Below are 23,685 nucleotides of genomic sequence, written 5' to 3'. Positions count from 1 at the left end.
CTTTAACAAGACACCTCTTGGATGAGAAGCAAAATGTCTTCAAAGAAAAAACAGAAAGCCCAGTTACCTTTTGAAAAAGCACCTTTGGGACAACCATGACCTGGATGACTGAGAATCTCCATAGACAAAACTACTTTATCTATTAAAGTTATAAATTTACTAATAACTTATTAGTCAACTTTAATATTGGACTAGCACATAGCATACACTATTGCAGTATTATTAAATAGCATATCTCTGCCAAAGTAGAACATACGACTTTATCCTGTGATAGCTAACCTATAAAATACAGTAAGACATATTCTGAGTCATACCACTGATCCATTGATTCCAGTATTTTTAACAGGTATTTTATTGGCAGGTATCCACTAAATTTATAGTCAGATTCTGAGTCCTGTCAAAGAGGTCACCTGTGACTTTCTGCACGTGATATGCTCTGCCACTGTTCCCCCCCATCCGTCATCCCCCCGTTGATTCTTTTTGTGGAACTTAAGTGAATTAAAGATCAGTATAAAGATGAGGCAACTACATTTTGCGTTGGCGTGTGGCCCTCTAGCATACTAAGTTAAGGAATGGGGTGCAGCACCATCCAAAATCTCCAACTAGGCTTCACAAGTGGGGACAGTCCACAGTCATCTTGATTGCAAAGCAATTTTAAGAGCTACCCTGTTTTCCCAAAAATAAGACCTCAAAAATAATAAGATCACCATGAAAATAAGGCCAAGTGCTTATTTTGAGGGTCAAAAGAAAATAAGAACCTGTCTTATTTTTGGGGAAACACGGTATTGATGGCAAGTCCTCCAGATTATAATTATAAAGTCAGGCATTCACAACCAACTATAGAATATCAATTAAAATGAACTTTCATTTAATATTTGTATTGGCTGTTGGGATTTCCTGCAGTTGTCAACGTATTATTTCACACTTGCCTATTGTTTGGCTAAAAATGCCATTTTTTCATGGTCTAGAACATTTCTTAATATCCATTGAACACCTTAGATTTACTCCATGTCCTTTACTAATAATAATAGTTATATTACTATTCACAACGTAGGCACAGTAATGATTATGTTTTAGTTATATAAGCTAGTGTTCCAATGGCCTAGTCTGGCTAGTAAAATTGTGAATAAATATAAAAGAATGTATTAAACTTGTTTGTTGTACTTATTCCAGTAAAACCAAACACTTCTTTATCACTGTATGTCTAGCATTATGTATTGGTGGCATTGTATTGGGTTAGCTACTCCTTTCTGTCTTTTACAAAAAACATATTTTCAGCTTAAGCAATTGCAAACTTTTTTTTCAGTAAGCAAAATATTTTGGGCATAGAAAACATCATAATAAATGCAAAGCTTTCTTATGTTGTGAGAGAAATGGGGGTCTATACAACTGCATGTTCTTCTCTTGTGAAACAAACTTTCTGTATACTAAAATCATTGGCCTTTAACTTGAGCCTATTTTATTGTCCCACAGAGTAACAGAACAGGATTCTAGTATAGATATTCCTCATATAGTGTGCTTCATGTAACAACAATTCACAATTATTTCAGCGATGGAAATATATCTTTGTGACCAATCCTTGCATTTATGACCTTTACATTTCTGTAAAGCAAGGGAAAGCTGAAGTAAGATTTTAAGGACAGTTGTGCTTTCACTTAGCAATAGCTTTATTTAGAAACCAGCTTGCTGATCTTAACTTGGTCAGTAAACAAGGACTACCTGTACTTCATGGCACAATTCAGCCTTCCATCATTCCAAGGTCAGTAAAATGAGGCTCCAGATTGTTGTGGGCAATATGCTGACTCTGTAAATCACTTAAAGAGGGCTGTAAAGCACTGTAAATAGCAGTACTGTTGCTATTTGATATTGGATACAAAAGTCAGAAATCATACAAATGAATTTTTAGGGTCCAAAAAAGATTAAAATGTATATCTTGCACAATTTATAAAAGAGACATATTTAGGAAGCAAGAAAAAAACCTTTCACCCAAACCCCACAAAAGCCATGAAGTGAGGCAAAAAGTAGCATTACTAGGGGGAGTTTGAGTGGTAGCATAAGAAATATACATTTCTTTGAAATAGATGACTCTTGGTTGCGACAAATGGAAACGTTTGTTTTCCTCTTCGGCGGTTCTGTTCGGGGGTCCTGTTTGCACTTGAATAATGGATTAAGCACAGTCTAATTGAGATATTCTGATCGGCTGTTATCACATGATACCACATTCAAAATTATTCCTATAGGATTCCATAGGTCATATTCATTTCAGGTGTCCATCTACATGAGTGTCTCTGTACAGAGATTAAAATAATACTTACAAGCTTTCATAGAGGGAGGTATAACCTTAAAGTTTAAATTTGAATTAGGAGATTTGGTATAAAAGAATCTCTCAGTTTTGAATAACTGAGTAGTATTTAAAATAAAAGACTGCAAATAAATTTACAAAATGTATTTATTAAAGTAGCAGACATAAAGGTAAGTATACAGGCTTTGTATATCTAATTGAAGACTGTGGTTTTATTTGGCATATATTGAAAGCAAATTGTTCAGTTTCTCTTTCAGCTCTACCCACTTCACAAATCACCTACAATAGTGGTAATGTTCACTTAATTTTAGTATGATATAGAAAGTCAAAAACAATAGCTATAAAAATAGTTCCTCTTTCCTATATGTTTATAAGACAAATAGCATTCTTTGGAATGAAGATTTATAATAAACATACCCAAAATTCAGCAGCTTCTAAAAGCACATCAGCAAAGTTTCTGTATTTACTTTTAGCTCTTAGTCTGTCAAAATCAATCTATTTTATAGCAGCAATTTTACTTGCTACAATTACTGAAGTATTAAGCATTGTAAAAAATTTAAAAGGCTGTTCCTATAGCAAAATTCTAGCAAATTTTGTAGACTCAGAAAACATCCAAATCATTGAAGATCCAAGTATTATTGTATTACAATTGATAGTGTTTTCTGGTTTCTTTCTTTCTCTCCCTTCCTTCCTTTGTCTCTCCCTTTTTTCTTTCTCTCCCTCATTTCAAGTCCACATTCAGTGCTTCCAGGCTAACTATCCAAAGAGAAATTGAATGAGTAAGTTTTCTGCCAAATAGATGTGTGAAGTTGAATGTTGGATTGAAAGCTATTGTAAGAATTAGAGATCTGCAGAAGCAACTTCATGGAGACATGAGTTTTAAGAAAGGGATATTTTGCACTGTATGATCCATTCAGTATTTAAAAATTACAGTACATATAAGGAAGATTCTGATCAAAGAACATGTTTGGTTTACTTTCTTACATAGCTAAAAGTTTTCTACCTTTTTAAAAGCAAGTGATATTAATTGTGGAACTGGGAGGCAGAGCAAAAATACATCCAATTACAAAATCACTGGTGAATGTTCTTCCCTCTTGAAATGATGCAAATGGTTTGCAATAGCAACATAAATGTAATAAGAAGTTCTCAGAGGCCCGATAATCTGAGTATCAGCTGCTTTGGTTCTGCCTTTCACCTCCAGCATTTCATGGACCAATATATTTATAGAAAGATTCCAGCTAGAATGCCAAGAGAAAATAAGGAGTGAGTGCATTTGATGAGTTACAGGACATCACATTTGCAGCCCACTTATCATCTTTCAATCCACTTGTGCTATCAGTATTAGGTTAATGTAGGAGATGACCAGGCTGAGCCTGAGGGAGGGGTCAAATGTGTCACCAGTCATAAGTCCCTTCGCACCCACAAGAGATCTAAGTCCAGCCTACCTTGAATTCTGTTGACTTTTATCTACCACCAATTTGCCTTGACTGTTAGTAGTTCAGATTCATGTAGAGAGCATTAGCATACAATAAACATATATTCCGATCTTAACTTAACTTAACTTAACTTAAATCATTTCTTAAGATCAGAAATGATTTAAACTGTTAAAAGTCAGTTCAGTAAGAAGAAGCTAAGGTCAATCTAGAATGTCATTAATTTCTTTATTTCTTTTTTCTCAATAGATTTTAGACTGTGTTAGTTAAAAATCCATACCGTGTACGGGTTCTGGGAAGTCGGGGGGGGGGAAGGAGGAGGGGGGGTGGGGGGGTGGAGGGAGGGAGGGGAACACACAACAACAAAAAATTGTACTTCAATGTCTTAATGATTGACAAATGATGACATATTTGTGTTTTTTTTAAAGAAAAATAAAAAAGTTCTGTTTTAAAAAAATAAAAAATAAAAAAAAATAAACATATATTCATTTGAACTGCCTGGACTCCTGATTTCCTGCACTTGTTATTTAGGCTGAGAATAAAGCCAGGACCAACTCTAGTCAGTTGCAAAGCAAAAGAAGGACGGGACTCCTTGTTTTCCTTCAGCCATTTAATAGTAGCTATAAGCCTCTAAACAGTCACCTCAGTGGATTTTGGGGGGACTTAGGAAGCTAGCTGTTGAGAAAAATAATTCACTAATTAGCAAAACTTACATGTATTTCAATCATGGAAGGCTCGGTAGTTAAAACACTCAGTCCTCCTTTTGATGTCATAGGTCCCAGCCTTGTGTTTGTATCGGCATACCAAAAGTCCTGCTATTCCCAGCGCGAGAACAAGTACGCCAATAACAATGAGGACGATATAGCCTACTCCCATACCACTTTTTTTCTTTTCCTTTAATCCAGCTGAAGCAAAAGAAATTGAAAAAATTACCATTGCTATAAATTGAATGCTATTATATAAAATGTGATCAGATCATTATAATACTGCCTCACTGCAGGAGTGCAATCATATGCATGGAAATAAACTCATTACAAAGGATTTACTGTAATCTGTACAGTTTAGGTAATTGTAGTTTATTTGTAATTTAGAATGACAAATGACACAGAGAAAATTGCAGTCTTAATAAATCTCATTTTGTAGAAATAATCTATTTTCTTCTTGTTATGGTCAATGAAGCTGTATTTGCGAAGCTGTAAAAAAAAACCAATCAATTACAAGGTACATTTTGAGCTTTTTTATGTCAAGTTAGACTAGCTTTGAGAGCCAGTTTGATGCAGTGGCTAAGGCAACAGGTAGAAACCAGGAGACCATGAGTTCTAGTCCTGCTTAGGCATAAAGCCATCTGATCTTCGACTAGCCATTTTTGCTAGTCAAAATGGAAATGGCAAACTACTTCTGAAAACCTGCAGGGACTTGTCCAGGCAGTTTCTAAGTATCAGTCACAATGAAATGGGATGGAATAGAAAGGAAGGGGAGGGGAGGGAAAGAGAAAAACTAGCTACAAATAATTCTAGGGTAGTTTATTTTGATTGGCAAGAGCTCCCCTAGTTGCTAGGGGAAAGGAGATTTGTTTATTTTATTCTATCACTCACGATACCATAGATTGCCTATATGGTGTTCTGCAGGAATCTCATCTTCACTGCTAGAATGATTCCAGTTTTTCTTTTGTATGTGTTCTGTATTTTGAAATGAGCTGCTGCTACTGCTGCTAAGAGAGCTAAAATGGACAGAGCCTCCCAGCAGAAAAACAAGAAACTCTAACCTTAACCCTGAGATTGTTAGAGGACAGGTAGCATCACAAGAGGTTGACTGGAGGGTGCCTAGAAGTAAAATATTCCTTACATACTGTTAGATACTAGCTTCAGTTATAGTGGTTTCCACCAAGGTCCTCTGTTCCGGCGGGGACAGAGGTTTAATCTCATTGCTGTTGTTGCCTTTAGCCTGAGTGTGCCTTTCCATTACCTGATCTAACACTGGTGACGAGGGTGGGATTGGAAGGCAACTAGGTAAACCAAAAAGAGTGTAGCAATCCAGCAAGTAAATCCAGCCCGGAGCTCAGCACGGCTTTGAGCACCCATTTTTGAGTGGCAAACTCAAAGTGCCCTCAGAACACAAAATGGCCATGCACCCCCCACTGACTCCATATGATCCAGTCACAAAGCACTGGGACTCGCATATGCTGAGGTTCAACTGCTTCCTCGAAGACAATGACCTCATAGGCCTTTCTGAAGGCCGCAAGAAGAACACGTTCAGTTACTGTGGATGGGAAGTGTTCAAAACTGCCAAAGACCTGTCAGAGCCGACGCCGCTACAATCAGTCGCTTGGTCCATGCTCCAGCAGACGCTGAGAACTTACTACGCTCCCAAGCCATCTAAGCACATCCACCGGCACGAATTTAAAATTCGCAACCAGAAGGAAGGCGAGTCAATCAACAAGTACATTGTGATGCTACGAAAGGCCGCAACGTACTGTGAGTTCTGAGACCTTGATGAGCTTATTCTTGACCGCATCATATGTGGTGTGCGGGACATTAATTTACAGAGGAGGTTACTTGCCAAATCTAACCTCATTCTACAAATTGCCTTGGACAAAGCCAGGGCATCAACAGAAACCCTGCAGCTCCAAAACACTCCACAAGATGCGTGAAAGCACACATGCGTACCTCGCAAGGCTGCAGAGGCCGAGAGCCGAGAAGGTGAAGAACATGAGAGCTGCTGCATGCGCAGTAGCCGCACCAAGCCGGCGCACAAATTCGAACCATGATTCCCGCCTTGTGTTAGCTGCGGAGGAGACCATGCCCGATTGGCTTGCCATATCCGCTTCGCTATCTGCCAGCGCTGTGTGCGAAAGGGGCACATCGCCAAAGTTTGCAGAGCACCCCAGCGAGCACCCCACAACAACCTGGCAGCCAAGAAACCGAGCTAACCGCCAGCAGAGGCCCAACCAAGGGGCATGGCAGAAGCCACCACGGCACTCAGAGGGCGACACTAGAGTCACCTACCACACCTCCATCGGCCAAGTCCGCACTAGGCAGCCAAAAAAACTGAAGGTCACAGTCCTCATCGAGGACTCTCCATGCAAAATGGAGATCGACACGGGGTCATCACTGACCATCATGCCATGATCCACGCTCAAGCGGGCTATCCCTAGCCTGAAGAAGCAGCTTCTACGGGCCCCTGACATCCGCCGTCATGATTACTAGGGGAATCGGGTCCCCATCGTGAGCCAGGGCACCTTCTGGGTGCAATTCAAAAAATACAGCAGCCAGCTTCCAGTGACGATGGTCAGCAGTGACCTGCAGACCCTCCTGAGGCTTGACTGGTTTGAAGCCCTGGGCCTAGAAGTGACCGGTGTCAATGCCTTGAAAGACGAGAGCGCTGAAGCAATTTTTAAGGTGTTTGAGGACGTCTTCAGCACCGGTCTGGGTAAGTATGTGGGGACTTCAATCTCTTTTAATTTGGACCCCAACATAGCCCCAATAAGGCTAAAACCCAGGAGAGTACCTTTCGCTCTCTGCCCAAATATTGATCTGGAAATTAACAAGCTCGTAGGCCAGGTAATCCTAGAGCCGGTTGATCACGCATTCTGGGAGAACCCAATAGTGACACCTGTCAAATCAGATGGGTCTGTCTGCATCTGCACGGACTATAAATGCACAATCAATAAAGTGTTACAATAAAGTGCTTACCCTGTACCCATTGTACAGCATTTATTACATTCTTTAGGCCACGGCAAATTATTCGCTAAATTGGACATGGCACAGGCATACCAATAATTGCCTATAGATGGCACCATTGTGACACACAGGGGTGCATTCAAACGTCACCACCTGCAATTTGGAGTTAGTATCGCCCCTGGACTGTTCCAAAGCGTCATGGAACGGCTTTTGCAGGGGATTCCAGGAGTCGTCCCCTATTTTGACGACATCTTGGTATCGGCTACAAATGAGGCGCAACTTTTCAAACGTTTGCGAACTGTTTTGACCAAAATTTGAGACAAGGGCCTCCGTCTCAAAAAAGAAAATGCCAAATTAATGTGCCAAGGGTTGAATTCTTAGGATACCTAATTGAAGGCTCTGGGATTCACCCGACCATGAAAAAAATTCAAGCAATTCAGGACACCCCTACACCTCACAATCAAACTGAGCTGCAGGCGTTCCTCTGGCTCCTTAATTTCTACACTGTCTTTCTTAAACAGAAATCCACCGTTGTTGAGCCCTTACATCATCTCCTAGCGAAGAATGCGAAGTAGTCCTGGGGCAGAGCTAAGGCTGCCACATTTGCCGCAGTAAAAAGACTCCTGTCAGCGGACATGTTCCTGGTGCAGTACAGCCAGACCCTGCCACTGCTGCTGACCTGTGACACCTCCCCATTTGGCATTGGAGCCATCCTAAGCCATCACAAGCCCAACGGAACTGAGGCTCCCATAGCCTTTTACTCTAGGACCTTGTCCGCTGCCAAACGGAATTACAGCCAGCTGGACTGTGAGGCTTTGGCTGCAGTGGACGGAGTAAAAAGGTTCCATGAGTACCTATATGGCTGTGATTTCGATCTAATTATACACCACAAACCACTACTAGGGTTGCTGGCTGGGGACCGACCTACTCCAGTATCACTTTCTCACGGATGACCAGATGGACCATTTTCCTAGCTGCCTACTTCTACCGGTTCATCCACTGACCAGGCTCCACTTTGGGGCACACCGAGTCTTGAGCCGTTGCCCGCTGCCAGAATGTCTTGCTGACCCTACCCCCGAGATGCCAGTCCTTCTCATTGACTGCTTGGAGACTGGTCCTGTCTCATCCTGTGACGTTGCCCACCACTCTGCAAAAGACTCCCCCATCAAACAAATTTTGAACTGGGTGTGCAGTGGGTGGCCCAAGGAGCTTGTTGGGTCTGAATTCAAAATATACCATTATAAGCGTGAGGAATTGTCTGTTGTCAATGGATGTTTGCTGTGGGGGGGACCGGGTCATTGTTCCACATAAACTGTGCATTGCAGTATTAGAGGCTTTGTGCATAGGGCATCCTGGAATTATCAGGATGAAGTCTTTGGCCAGGAGTTACGTGTGGTGGTCTAACATGGACAGGGAGATTGAAGAATGGGTGGCTACCTGCACACTGTGCCAGGAGTCCAAACCAGCTCCCCCAGAGGCGCCCGCTAAGGAGTGGGAGCGACCTCAACCACCATGGTACACATTGATTTTGCTGACCCAGTTCATGGCTAGACATTCCTCGTAGTTCTGGACGCCTACTCGAAATGACTAGAGGTAGTCCTGATAACCTCCACTATGGCAGAAGCAGTCATCAAGGTACTACGGAGACTTTTCTCCACACACGGCCTGCCCGATGTCCTGATCTCTGACAACGGGCTCCAATTCATGGCCATGCAATTCGAGACCTTCTTAGCAGCACAGGGAATCAGACATGCCCTGGTCACGCCATTCCATCCGGCCTCCAATGGTCAGGCAGAGAGAATGGTGAGATCTGCAAAAGAGGCCCTCTCCAGGATGGGCCCGGGAGATTGGCAAACACGGATTGACCACTATTCGCTAATTCAACACATCACGCCGTGCCACTACAGGGAGAAGCCCCTCCAAGCTTCTCATGGGTCGTCGGCTAAGGTCCCACTTAGACCGGCTACACCCAAACTATTCTGCCACATCGCCCCGACTCCACAAGCAAAATTCAGAACTTTAGTGTAGGGGATTCAGTTTACACCCACAATTATGCCGGGGGACTCTGTGGATTCCTGCCACAGTGATAGGCATCACCAGGCCTCGCTCTTATCTTATAGCGTTCGAGGATGGTCGGAATTGGAGAAAGCACGTTGACCAACTCCGTGGCTGCCTCTCCAACTCCACTCTTAGGCAGCCAGAGGTAACTCCTGCTTAAGTTATCGAAAGCCCTACCCAAAAGGAGCACGAAGTCACTCCTTCCACAGCCAACTCAAACCCGAAGTCATTGGGATACTTAGCTTCTTGTGTTGCAAGCCCAGAGTGAGCTTTGAGTGAACCGGCTCTAGAAGCTCCAGCCGTGGCCTGTGAAAGGTTCCAGGAGCTTCCACCAAACAGAGCTGCGGAGCAAACAGGTCCATCCGACCTGTCCGAAGAACACCCTCTGACTGAACTGCGCAGGTCAGGCAGAACTACCAAAAAGCCTGCCTACTTGTGTGACTACGTAACCAGTAGGATTACTCCATCTAAGAGGGGAGGGGTGTTAGATACTAGCTTCAGTTATAGTGGTTTCCACCAAGGTCCTCTGTTCCGGCGGGAACAGAGGTTTAATCTCATTGGTCGAAGGGTCTGACAGCTCCCTATAAAAGGACTGCTGTCAGACTCAACCTTTGCTGGATTGTACATACTTGTTCTGTTACAATAAAGAGCTGTTGTTGCCTTTTGCCGGAGTGTGCTTTTCCATTACCTGATCTAACACATACAATTATCTCTCTGTAGAATGTTGAAGAACAGTACGATTACCATATTTTGCTGAATTTTGATATATACTTATTGTTGAAGCTGTATTCAGTTCTACCATGATTTTAGATAGCAGAAAAATGGGAGAGCATTCATTAAGGACAGTGTAGCACACCGGGCAACTTAACAGCATTTATATAGTACTAAAACTCTTGTTTGTCTGTGTGTAACCTTTAACTGATTGAAATGGTGCAGCACAGAGCAATCATTTTTCAACCAATGTATCTCAAATGGGCTAATTTCAGAATACACCCAGAATCGAAAAATTCCCATAAAATTCACACTTGGCAAATTTTATAAACAGTTTTATGATATAAAAATGATTGCAAACATTTTATGACATAATAATTCAAAGTGTCATAAAACATTTTTTGTGGTCAACTCCTGGTGTTCGACTGTGTTGTACAGTTCAACACAGGTTATATTCAAGGCAGATACATCTCTGAATATCTCCCTGAATTTTTAACAAGTTTTCCAGTGAAACAATATATTGATTTTTAAGAGCTTTTCCAGGAAAGCAGTACAATGAAGCGCTGCCATTGTTGAAGGCATTGAGGAACCTGGTAAGGAAATAACTGTGAAATGATGATCCAATGTCACAGGTTGTCTAATTGTAGCTATGAATTCTAGCTACTAGATGCCTCTCATAGAGCTTGAGCAAGGAGAAAGTGATGTCCTTGCATTATTAGTATCAGATTTCATTTGGTGATGTGTGTCCTCCCCCCCACACACACACTCTTGGGATTGGGGAAGAGATTCATTTAGTCCACATTTGAATGCACATTTATTTACTTTCAGATTTTTAGCCAACACATCAAATGAAACAGTAAGCAGCTGAGATTTGTAGTTTACATTTTATAATGAACCTCATCAGTAACAACAGACATAAATCCTAGGCAGAAATCTGAACTAAAAGGCCTACATACATAAAAATTATGTTTAAAAAATCAGTATGGAAAATCATTTACAAAAACTGGACATACACAAAATGATAAAGAAAACGTACAGTTCTGAGAAATGTGCACAATATTTAAACATTTTAATTGAAACTTTTAGAGTAAATTCAACGCTAAATATTATATTCAACTAACCAAATGCAACACATTTGAAGAAATGGAAACAAACCAAATTACCCTTATCCCAAACATAATGCATTTCTAATGATGCGGCATTAAGAAGAACTAAGCCTGTCAGATTTGCCCATTCCTACGCTGAGCTTTGTAGTAGAAAGGTTCTGGCTTCTCTTGGTTGACTCGGTTGCACTCACAGTGTGTCCATTTTCAATAATTCTGTGCTCTCTTTCAACATTAAACCGTTTACCTGGTGACTTTCTACTGAAGCTCTGACTTACCTAGTGGTTTACCACTGAATTTGCGAAGGGGACCCCAAGTTGTTTTGGGTGTATCAATAATTTCACCTGTTTTCCAAAAACGGAAACCCTGGCAATTCTGGAAGAATGAAACACACTTATGAAATCACTATTTGGAGAATAAATGTGTTCTACGTTATGACTACTAAGTAATAAACCTCTTAGAGATCCTTTAAAAACACTATTGCCATATAATCACATATATAAGTCAAGTTATCAAGTTATAACTTTGAAGGCATTCTTAGATAGAATTTGGGTCTAGTGTAATAGGATATAGTAACTCCAAGTCTGAGGTTACTTACATCTCTGAGACCTCCTATGCTACCTAACATTAAAGGGAATAATATTCATGATTCTTTTCTACCTATAAATCTCTTTGCAGTCACAGACTTAGGATGCAACCAAAAATGCTAAATTCTCTATAGCTGCTATATATTCCCATAGAAGTCAGCAAGTTCTAAAAACCACAGCCCTCTATCTGCTTCAATGACAGCGTTCAAAGTATTTATAACACTTTTAGCATTTTAAGCATTTATACATAAGATTTGTTGCCTAACAGAATTTCTGTGTTGCTGAGCAGAATTTCTGTCAGAGATCGAAGCTTATTTACATTAGAATCTTATGATGATCTCATTGTAAGATCATTTAAGATTCTTATGTAGATAAACACCAAAATGGAAATAACAGCAAACAGCATAGGTAAAGGTAAAGGTTCCCCTTGCACATATGTGCTAGTTGTTCCCAAGTATAGGGGCGGTGCTCATCTCCGTTTCAAAGCTGAACAGCCAGATGTCTCTGTAGTAATGTGGCTGGCATGACTAAATGCCAAAGGCACATGGAATGCTATTACCTTCCCACCAAAGGTGGGTCCTATTTTTCTACTTGCATTTTTATATGCTTTCGAACTGCTAGGTTGGCAGAAGCTGGGAGCTCACTTTGTTACAAGGCACTAGGGATTCAAACCGCCGAACTGCCAACCTTTCTGATTGGCAAGCTCAGTGTCTTAGCCACTGAGCCTACATAGCACTTAATATTCTTTTTGTTAACTATTGCATTTCCAGTTTTTGTTGAAGAAAATTATGGATTAAGTTTATCTCTGAGCTCTGTACTATTTTGTTTTGGTTTATAAAGTACCATATTCTGGGAACAGACAAAACAATCGTTCTGTTTCTTTTTAAATCATTTTGTTTTCCAACTGAGTAAGACTCCTTACCGTTCTACAAGTGCTTTTAGGAAGTTCAACACAAATTTGGATTTTGCAATGTAAGTAAACCACTGAACCATTGACAAATGAAAATATTTTCAGTTTAAATCGGGCTCGGTTGGCTATCCCATTTGCAATCACGTTGGTGTTTGTATTTGGAACTGGACAACTGAAAAAGAAAGCTCAATTAAACATTTAAAGAAGCATAGAATTTGATCTATATGGATTTACAGTTCTATTTATAATCAGACAAAAATGTGGTTATTTTCCAAAAAGAGAGTATCAAAGTAATGCTGTTCCATTGCAGCTATTAAATGGCTGATAGTTCTAGTAAAGATAGAAACATATTTCACTAGTTATAAATTTCTTCTGTTTCATAGAGATCTGATGACATCTAAGAGGGATATGCATCAACAAGTGACTTATATAAATTCAAATAAATAAAAAAATAAAAAATAGCATCATATTGTTCTTTGAGCATACTTCATAATATATACAATTGCCCACTGGAGACTGAAGCCATTATTCTTCCTCTCCTTCTTACTGCAGAAGTAACCAAGAAGCAGCTCCCCAAGTTGAGATACTTCAACTCAGACATTCAGCCATTGGTCACCTGTCATCTGTTTCCTGACAGGTACGCTCCTCCATCAACACATATACAAAATTCCCTTGCTTCTACCTCTGCCAACTTCTTAAACAGTGAAGTTTGTAAAAGCAAACCTCGCCACTGGTATAACATATACCTGCATTTAATTCACTGAAAGTCTGCAGACATGTATGTTAGAAAGAGGAATGGTTTTTCTCACCTATTTTCGTTTCATTCCTACCCTAGCCTACTTTTTCATTTCTTCAATTTGATTGCTAAAATTATCTATGTGGAATGATGGAACAGCTCAAGCACTAAAACTAGAAACCAAAAATTCAGAATGCATTTATTCTGAAATGTTTCCCCATTTTATAAATATTATCTAAATAATTTTCATAACCAAGTATATGAATATAATTAAAACAAATATACCTAGCAGCTAAGAGGCTGAAGCCAAGAAATAATAGCTTGGATTAACTAATAAATTGAAATGTCACCATTACAAAAAAGAGTAGATTTACATTGCCGGTGTTTCAACTTTAAGCTTATAAAAGCTGATACCATTCTATAAATTTTTGTCTTTATTATTCACAAGGTTTGTAATAACATCTTAATACATTGTGTATACTATACCCGCCATGTATAAAATGAAATGAGCGAGGATCCATTGAGTTATTGGTTGGGGTTGCCCAACATTGGCTAACAACCACTTTGAGTTTCTTGCTTCTTGTTTGAACTCCCACCTCAATTACTATATTATCACTGCCAGAGATGCTGAAATTTTGTGGAATTGGAGAATTGCCAATAAGCAATCGCATTTCTGTTAAGAAGTGTCCAGATCCATGTAAATCTTCAAAAATGGTATAAATTCTGAAAGACAATGAGCCATTGTTAACATTGGTAGACTAGTTCTATAAACTATGTCCTGTGTCTGCACAGAAACATTATTATTTTTACAAAAGAATAAAGTGCCCCCTTGTTCAGTTTTCAGCCAAGGAAATAAAAAAGATACCACTTTTTACTTGTGCAATGTCTAAAAAAAAAATAAAGACAGTTGCATAAATATTAACAGAGTGTGAATAATTAAAATAAAAGATTATTAGAATTTGATTACTATATTGGTGTCAACAAATTAAAAGCTTTTGGTTTTTAAAAAATCTATTTCACATACTTTATTAGGACTGTCTTACTATTTTTACACCTTTCTATAGGGAAATTTCTTAGGACGTAATTGGACTACAAATCTTCATAAACCTGAAATATTTCATGTAAGTAAAGTTTACTCTGTCTTGCAAATAGCAATAGCAATAGGCTTATATACAGTTTCATAGTGCTTTACGGTCTTCTCTAAGTGATTTACAGAGTCAGCATATTACTCCCAACAATCTGAGTCCTCATTTTACCAACCTTGGAAGGATGGAAGGATGAGTCAACCTTGAGCCTGGTGAGACTCAATCGACTGAACTGCTGGCAGTCATCGGTCAACAGAATTAGCCTGCAGTACTGCATTCTAACTACTGTGCCACCATGGCTCTTTTGGTAATTGGAAATATAACCCTAAGCCTGTAATTTCTCCCTATTGCTACTTCCAGACATTAAATAAGTTGTTCATGAAAAGATAAAATATAGGTTGAGTTACCTATATTTTAATACAATGTCTACAATGAAGATCAGCTCTGAATATCCCACTCTCTTTTGCAGAAATTATCCTTTAAATTCTGTAATTTGGACCTTTACAACAATTATTTGATGTCTAAAATAATGTAATTGGTTCTTATTTCCTAAAAAGTTACTTACCCTTCTGAAGTATATCCAGATGAAGTTAAGAGATTGTTCTGAAAGATACAATGAATTTGACTTGAAATCTTTAAGTGGTAGATAATCCCATGGGAAGAATAATCATTGCGAAGAACAGTTCTTGCAATGGTGTGTGTGGTATTCTGTAAAAGAAGTGCAACAGAGAAAGATATATTGAATTTGTAATTTATTTATTTTTAATTTAAAAGATAGCAAGCAGGATTGTGAAAAAATAGATACGTGTAGGCTGGGCTATAAAGTAAGCAAAACAGTAAAATGAAGAACCATTCAGGACCTGCTGATTATACAAGGATTGTATTCTATTCATTTAGTTAAACTATTCATAATTAGTTGATTTCAGATGAGGAATCTAATATGTAGAAGATCCTTGGGAAAAATAAGAATTACATTACAGTAACAGAAAAGAATGAGAAATACATTTCAGAAACAATTTGTTTAAACTGTGAATCAAAGCCCAAATCCTGTCCTTCCATGTGGTCTTTATGGATAACATATGAATAATTTTTTGTTATTATCATCTTTTTTCTAAGAATTTAGAAATTAAAAAATAAGATTTTTTTCTTATTAAGAAAGTGGAATGACATGTAATACTATTCACCATTAATAATTCTAAAAACCTTATATTAATTATTTCAAATTACTTATTCTTAATGTTTAATTAGAACTTATTTAATTTATTGTAGAGTAAGAGACTTACAGTTTGTATTTCAGTTTCGCACTCGTTCCAGCCTGTCTGAAGTACCACATGACTAGAATTACTGGAGGTTACATTGCAGCGAGGATTCCCTAGGTACAAGGAAGTTTCTGGGATAGATTGCTGGTGCAGAAAGTTCTTCTTAATGGAGACGACAATTTTTTCAAACTCACACAGTACTTGAACTGCCTCCTTAATTGAACCAGCAGCAGAACTCTTAATCAAGGGCGAATTCTGAGGTAAATCATGAATGTTTGTTCTTTGATTTATATTTTGCTTATTAATTGTAGTGTTGGCAGTTGCATTTTCCAAGCTTCTGCCACTACTAATAGAAAAATTATCTTTGGCAGATGAAGGCATGGGGTCTGAAGTAGATGGATAGGTCAAGGGTAAAGTTGTGCTACTCCATTCCTTTGACCGTTCATTTCCAGAACTAAGACTGGAAGAAAGTACTATAAAGTAGAGAAAAGTTATTGAAAATTGCATTGTATAATTCATTTTTCCCCATAAAGAATTACAGTAAATACAACTTTGAGATCTATCCTTCAAGAAGCCTTCCCGTTTGGAAATATGCAGAGTGCATATTCAAGCCAAATGTTGCTCAGCCTGAGCTAGCTGAACACAGAGAATGCCAGACAATGGATGCTCACTGTCTCAGCTTCAAACTTGCCCATTCTGTAAATTGACAAAAAAAACCCTCTCTTCTTTCATAAAATAATTGTCTTATCCCAATCCACCAATGTAGTCAAAGTTCATGTATTTAGAAACACATGTGTTTACAGCTGTATGTTGGCTTATCCCTTCTGATAAACTATTTTTCAAAGTTATGGGAGCTTTACTGACAATTGTAAAAGAATCTTCATCTCTCAATGATGTCAGATCAACCTTGCAAGTGAAATGTGTTTTTCTAGCAAATTTTGAGAATGTTACATAACTGTTAACTTTCATACTGTGTTTATGAGAGGTCATTCCCAAGGCGGACTGAATAAAATTTGAAGTGAGGCAGATAAAAGCGCCCTATCCAATGAGAAAAATAAATCACTTGAAAAAGCAATAGCACTTAGATTTATAAGCCGCTTCAAAGTGCTTTACAGCCCTCTCTAAGTGGTTGGATGGAAGGCTGAGTCAACCTTGAGCAGGTGGGAATGAAACTGCTCAACTGATTGTATTGCAGGCAGTCAGCGGAACTAGCCTGCAATACTGCATTCTAACCACTGTACCACTACAGCTCTTATGCCCGATCAATTCACTGGGATATTTTTTTATATGTTTCTAAAGTATTACTTTAATTACTTGAAAGGTATGAACAGCTAGAGATTTTTTTTATAGAAATCTATTCAAGCTTCATTCGAGGAGGATACTTAATCAGAATTTTATATTATAGCAGTAAGATGTCTAATATATTTTTTCATTTACCACTTAATTACTTCAGTAGCATTGTTATAATGTTAGAAACTCTGCAGATCATTCTTGAAAAGGACTACTGACTCTATTAATTCATATAATTACAAGTACCTTAGGCTTATGTTTGCTTACAGCTTTCTTTGATAAAGGAATGAGTTGAACCTCTTCCAGGTCAGGAATAAATACAAGCATCCAATATAACCTCTCCTTTTTTAGATTGTTTCTTGTTGTGAAAAGAATCAGGACACAGGCATAGTGTTGCTAGCAGGTCAGCCCATCAAAACTCAAACAAAGCCTAACCTCCCCCTTCCTCCTCTTCTTCCTTCTCAAGAGAAACTGGGAGCCTGTTTCACTGAAGGGAAGATTGGCTAGAACAGTGGTCGGCAAACTCATTAGTCAACAGAGCCCAATATTAACGGTGCAATGATTGAAATTTCTTTTGAGAGCCAAATTTTTTAAACTTAAACTATATAGGTAGGTACATTGTTATTAACTTAATTAGGGTACTCCTAAACTGGCCTTTGCTAAAACGTCCTCAATCGTACGTTCGCTGAGGTCGATCCCTTCCAACTCTCCCAAAGCTCCCACACTCGTCTTGTATACTTGTTTCATCTACCTCCTTTCATTCATCCTCTCTATATGCCCAAACCATCTCAACATACCTTTCTCAATCCTCGACACTACATCTTCTTTCACTCCACAACGTTCCCTAAAATTAACTTAATAAACTTTACTTAAAGTTTTAAGTCTTAATTGAACTATAGGTACGTTGATTAAAACTTGATATCATACTTAATAATGATATTATTTATTGATAAAATTAAATTCCTTATAATTTACCTTACAATATCCATAAAATTAAATCATGATAATGACTGACAAACACGAATGTGAACAATGGCCTTGTATCTCCTTGGAAAGTTTGGGTAAGTCAGGTTTGTGTGTGACTGTCTCTCACTTGCTCGGTCTCTGTGTCTCTCTCTGTCTGTCTGTCTCTGTCTCTCTATCCTCCCATCCTCTCTCTCTCTCTCTATGTCACTGTTTGTGTGTGTGTGTGTGTGTGTCACTCACTCAATCACTCACTCTGTGTGTGTGTCTCTGTCTCTGTCTGTCTGTTTCTTTCTGTCACTCATACACACACAGACACACACATACTGTAGTCACCTTGTTGAGTGTTCCAATCACATTTGAAACACTCAACAACTGGCCTGCATTTATAGTTTTTTTGCAGCATTCTGCAGTCATAGGACCAAAATATATGGTTAAAAGTACCTGACAGCGACGTTTTTCCCTGTTGGGCTCTGCAGAACATTCCAAGACAGATGCCACCACATCTGCCCTCTTTGAGGACAGGTCCTCTGCAGAAGGACGAGGCCCAGCTGGTTGCCCTCCTGTTCCTCGTCTTCTGGCCGCAGTTCCATGCTCCCAATTGGCCCTTCCTCCCTCGGAGGGGTTCGGAGGGAAGCATCTGCAGAAGCCCGAGCAAGTGAGAACAAATTCCCACCATTACGAAGTGTCAGAGACTGTAATTGTACGGGCTGTGAGCGCGCGCCTATGTTTTCCACTGCGTGGAGCAGCAATGAGGCTATGCATGACCGGTGATGACTCCGGAGACAATCTGTGGGAGGCGGGGTCCCCCACACGTTCTTTGTCTTCCTGGATGGCCTCCGGAGTCATCACTAGCTGGGCAGAGCCTCGCCACTGCTCCACACCATGGAAAACATAGGCGTGTACGCACAGCCCATACAATTATAGTCTATGAGACTTCGTAACGGCGGGAACCTGTTCTCACTCACCCAGGCTTCTGCAGAAGCTTCCCTCTGAAGCTCTCTGAGGGAGGAAGGTCTAGTTGGGAGAGGGGCTTTGGTCCTGCTCCAGGCTGTAAGGTTGTGCACACGCCTATGTTTTCCACAGAGTGGGGCCGCGGCTGGAAGACAAGGAATGTGAGGTGGCGCAGCGGTGGAAGAGCCACACTTAAGAGGCCAAAGAGCCACATGTGGCTCGCAAGTCGCAGTTTTCCGACCACTGGGCTAGAAGATGGACTTACCATCCATCTGCAGCCCCCTCAACACCATTCAGTTCCTGTGTCAATTTTATCAGAGTACCAATGTAAAAGAATTTTTAGCTTCACCACCATCTCAAAAAGTTTCCTTTATCAGTCAGCTACAACCCCCTTTTATTTTCCTGACAAGGAAGATGACACTAAAGAACAGCACATCAGTCTCTAAGACAGCCTTCCCCTGTCTTAGTCTGATGTGTGGATTGCAAGTTCTAGGATTCTTAGTAATGGCTCTTGTGAGTGGCATCCCAATGCCATCCACAACTTTTCTTCCCAAGAAGAGCCATGTCAGGTTTAAAGGCAACCTTAGTGATCAGTAGTGGAGGTATCTGAAAGTCAGTACTTCATTAGAAAAGATTTGTGGCTATCTCAATATTGACAGCCAAATCAAGTTGAAGAAACTACAGGTGTTCGAATGGCCTTTGGAAGTGACAGGTTCAAGTAACTGGATTTTGCCCACTGCATGAACAAGAACTTCTGAGAGTGAATGTAATCCTTTGCATGGGGACCACAACAATAACATGGCAATAAGAATAGCAGAGTTGGAAGAAAATGAAAATATACATTGAAACCTTGCCTTCACAGTTTCTCCCAGGTCTCTCAGCATTTACACTGACAAATCCTTCTTTGCATTTGCATTCATAAGACCCATAAATATTGTAGCAGGACGCATTAGGAGAACAATCTGTTTCCTCTCTCTCACATTCATTGTTATCTGTTTTTAAATATATAATAAAAGAGAGAAGTAATACATGAGTTTGTGACTATTATTTAGCATACTTTGCTATTTCTATACTTAAAATGTCAGTACTTTTGTTCTTTCGAATGAACATCATTCTAATACCATACTATTTACTACGATTCATGAGTAACTCATGAATCAAACAAACTTCATAAGTAAATACTGTATGCAAATATAATGAGTGAAGTAAACATAATTAGAATATCATTTTGGAATTCTGCTGCCCTTGGAGAATATTGGTCTGAGTTTTGGCCGCTTATAAAATTAATCTATGAAATTAAAAGAAACTATTATTTACCATATATGGAAAGACTGCTATTATCAACCTCGAAAAGGCTGCTGTTTCGAAAAGCTTCAAGAAGAGACTCAGAAACATTCCTTGCATCCATGTCTGTTGGAATCAGGAGGCTGAAATTGACCACAATGCTTCCTGGGATAATGCTTACTATTGAAATGTTTATCATACCAGCATCCATTTTTTGAAGAATATTAGGAGGCAAAGATGTTCGGACCTGTTACCAAAACAGAGTCATGAATTTGTGTATGTATTTGTTCTGAGAATTATTTTAATTGCATGATTTGAAGGATGACACACAGATTTTTGAAAATTATTTGTTTGTTTGTTTGTTATTTCCCACTTTTATATTTATGCAAAAACTCAAAGTGGTAAATATATCCACACACCTACCTTCTCCTATTTTCCCCACAACAATGGCCTTGTGAGGTGAGTTGGGCTAAGAGAGTGCCTAGCCAAGAATCAACCAGCTGGCTTTCTTGTCTAAGGCAGAACTAGAACTCAGTTTCCTACTTTCTAGTCTGATGCCTTAAAACACTTGACCAAACTGACTTACTTAATGATTGAATAAAATCACATAGAACATTCAGAAGATGCGATGAAGTTGCATCCAACAAGATTTCTCAATAACCAACCAATGTCGTTGAACTACCTTTCTAATTATTTAACTGAGGATAGCCTTAGGTATTCTTAAAAACAAAATAAAGAAGTTAGCATATAGAGATGGTAGACTACAGGTAGTCCTTGACTTATGACCACAGTTACTGTTTAGCCCAAAATTTCTGTTGCTAAGCAAGACATTTGCTAAGTGAGTTTTGCCCCACTTTACAACCTTTCTTGCCACCGTTGTTAAGTGAATCACTACAGTTGTTAAATTAGTAACATGGTTGTTAAGTGACTGTAGCTTCCCCATTGACTTTGCTAGTCAGAAGGTCACAAAAGATCCCAGGACTTTGCAACAGTTAAAAATATGAGTCAGTTGCTAAGTGCCTGAATTTTGATCATGTGACCATAAGAATGTTGCAATTGTTATAAGTATGGAAAATGGCCATTAATCACTTTTTTCAGTGTTGTTGTAACTTCGAACAGTCACTAAATGAACTATTGTAAATCAAGGATAACCTGTATTTCCATAAGCATATACTTGCTTTGTTATTGCAAGCAATATGCAATTTAGTTGCATATTCATAGCCTCAATCTGTGTTTTCTAATGTTTCCTAAAGTAGTCCTAGGACACTTCAGGGTCTCCCAGGATCATCTCAAGCATCCTCAAAATAAAAATTATTTGCCAGTCTATGTGGAAAAATAATATAAGATCCCATCAAATAATTGTGAGAAGTGGTAGCAGCACCAAATGCATATTTTTAATAAGGTAATATTGATAAACACAGGTAGTCCTCGACTTACAACAGTGACTGTTTAGTATTGTAGCAGCCCCATGATCACGTGATCAAAATTCAGATGCTTGGCATCTGGTTCATGCTTATGACCGTTGCCATGTCCCAAGGTCATATGATAACTTTTTGCATTCTTCTGATGAGCAAAATCAATGGGGAAGCCAGATTCATTTAACAATCATGGTACTAATTTATCAACTGCAATGATTCACATAACAACTGTGGCAAAAAATGTCCTAAAAAGGGGGGAAACTCACTTAATAAATGTCTCACTTAAGAACAGAAATTTTCAGCTCAATTGTGGTCGTACGTTGAGGACTAGCTGTATAGCCCATGCAAGAAAAGCTCTTTTGAGATCCTCCATAATATTTTAAAGTGAGAAGAGGGCTTGAGAGAAAAAAAAACTTTATTATTGACCTAGACAAGGAATGGAGAAATGTCAGCCCTTCAAGATAGACCAGACTTAGAAACCAGACTTAGAAATCAAACCAAAGGCAGGATCTCAGCGTTTGACTGCTTTAAAACTCAACAAATATGGTACTCTGCACATTTGGATGTCAAAATTTTGTCTCTTTTGCACAAGCTAGAACTTGTTGGTGTCAACTGCCCTGTGACTAATACACTATTCCTTATGGGAAACATTTGTTTGATACTCATCATTTTTGGTACCCATTGCACCTCTCAGAACCAATTAACAATGAGTACCAAGGTACCACTGTAATAACAGAATATTGTAAGTCTGAAACTTTTTCACCCTTCACTCTCTGTATGTTCATGAGAACTAGGGAGGATCTTTTGCTGAGATGTTCAGTTAGGTTGCAGACCTGGACCCAGATTTCTTTCATTTGATCATTCTGTTGTTTGCAGCTCCTCCTCCTTGTTCCCCAAGATTATTCCTGTTGCCCAGTACAAGAAATTCTGTTGCAGTAACAATTGTTCTTGAATGATTGAATAATTATTCTGTTATTTTGTTAAGTCTTTAAGAATGTGAAATGGCTGCTTTGTTCTCCCAAAAAAATGTGTTCCAGTCTCTTCCTCTATATTACGCAGTTCCGTTAATGCATGTGAGATAGGCTTATGCCAACCTCTTGACTTTTGCTTTACTCATATACACTACATGGGATCTGTAAGCAACTTTACATCCTCTTTATGTGTTCACACTGCCATTCCCAAGTAGCCAACTGGGAATTTGGGAGTGCAAACAGCTCACTACTGCAACATGCTCTACATGGGGCAGCCCTTGAAGAGCATTCGGAGACTTCAGCTTGTCCAGAATGCAGCCGCACAAGCGATCGTGGGTGCACCTCGGTTCACCCATGTAACACCTATCCTCCACGAGCTGCACTGGTCGGATAAGCTTCAAGGCGCTAGTCGTCACTTATAAAGCCCTTCATGGTATTGGACCTGGGTACTTGAGAGACCGCCTGCTGTCAATTACCTCCAATAGACCGATTAGATCCCACAGATTAGGCCTCCTCCGAATTCCATCCGCTGGCCAATGCCGACTGGTGGCTACCCGGAGGAGGGCCTTCTCTGTGGCTGCTCCAACCCTCTGGAACGAGCTCCCCGTGGAGATTCGAACCCTCACCACCCTCCAGGCCTTCCGCAAAGCCCTTAAAACCTGGCTGTTCCGACAGGCCTGGGGCTAAAGAGCTTTGCCCCCCTTCTCGAATGGTATGGTGGTTGTGTGTTTTTTAAATTTTGTATTGTTATGTTCGTCTTTTTATCCCCCTGTCTGTACCCCCTTCCCTGACTGAATTGTGAGCCGCCCTGAGTCCCCTTCGGGGAAAAGGGCGGCATATAAATGTAATAAATCCAGTCCAATCCAATTCATTCTTATCCAACCAGCTGAATGGAAATAAAGCAAATCCAGGGACTGATTCTGGCAATATGGGCAATTGGT

General features: G+C 39.5%; 1 protein-coding gene across 1 annotated transcript in view; it reads right to left on the bottom strand.

Moving 5' to 3' along the window:
- Positions 1-2,517: 2,517 nt before the first annotated feature.
- Positions 2,518-23,685, bottom strand: part of UMODL1 (uromodulin like 1) — a 35,721-nt gene continuing 14,553 nt past the window's right edge. The window contains exons 9-16 of the mRNA XM_032220377.1: positions 20,389-20,602; positions 15,889-16,337; positions 15,171-15,313; positions 14,007-14,243; positions 12,797-12,956; positions 11,566-11,662; positions 4,449-4,640; positions 2,518-3,540 (exon numbers count right to left, since the gene is read on the bottom strand). Of these exons, the coding sequence (XP_032076268.1) occupies positions 4,456-4,640; positions 11,566-11,662; positions 12,797-12,956; positions 14,007-14,243; positions 15,171-15,313; positions 15,889-16,337; positions 20,389-20,602 (1,485 nt within the window). The 3' untranslated portion in view covers positions 2,518-3,540; positions 4,449-4,455. The remainder of the gene's footprint in view (positions 3,541-4,448; positions 4,641-11,565; positions 11,663-12,796; positions 12,957-14,006; positions 14,244-15,170; positions 15,314-15,888; positions 16,338-20,388; positions 20,603-23,685) is intronic.

Source organism: Thamnophis elegans, chromosome 6, assembly GCF_009769535.1.
Source record: "Thamnophis elegans isolate rThaEle1 chromosome 6, rThaEle1.pri, whole genome shotgun sequence".
In the NCBI taxonomy this organism is placed as follows: Eukaryota; Metazoa; Chordata; class Lepidosauria; order Squamata; family Colubridae; genus Thamnophis; species Thamnophis elegans.
The sequence above is the reverse complement of the archived record's forward strand: the minus strand, read 5'-3'. Positions and strand labels throughout refer to the sequence as shown.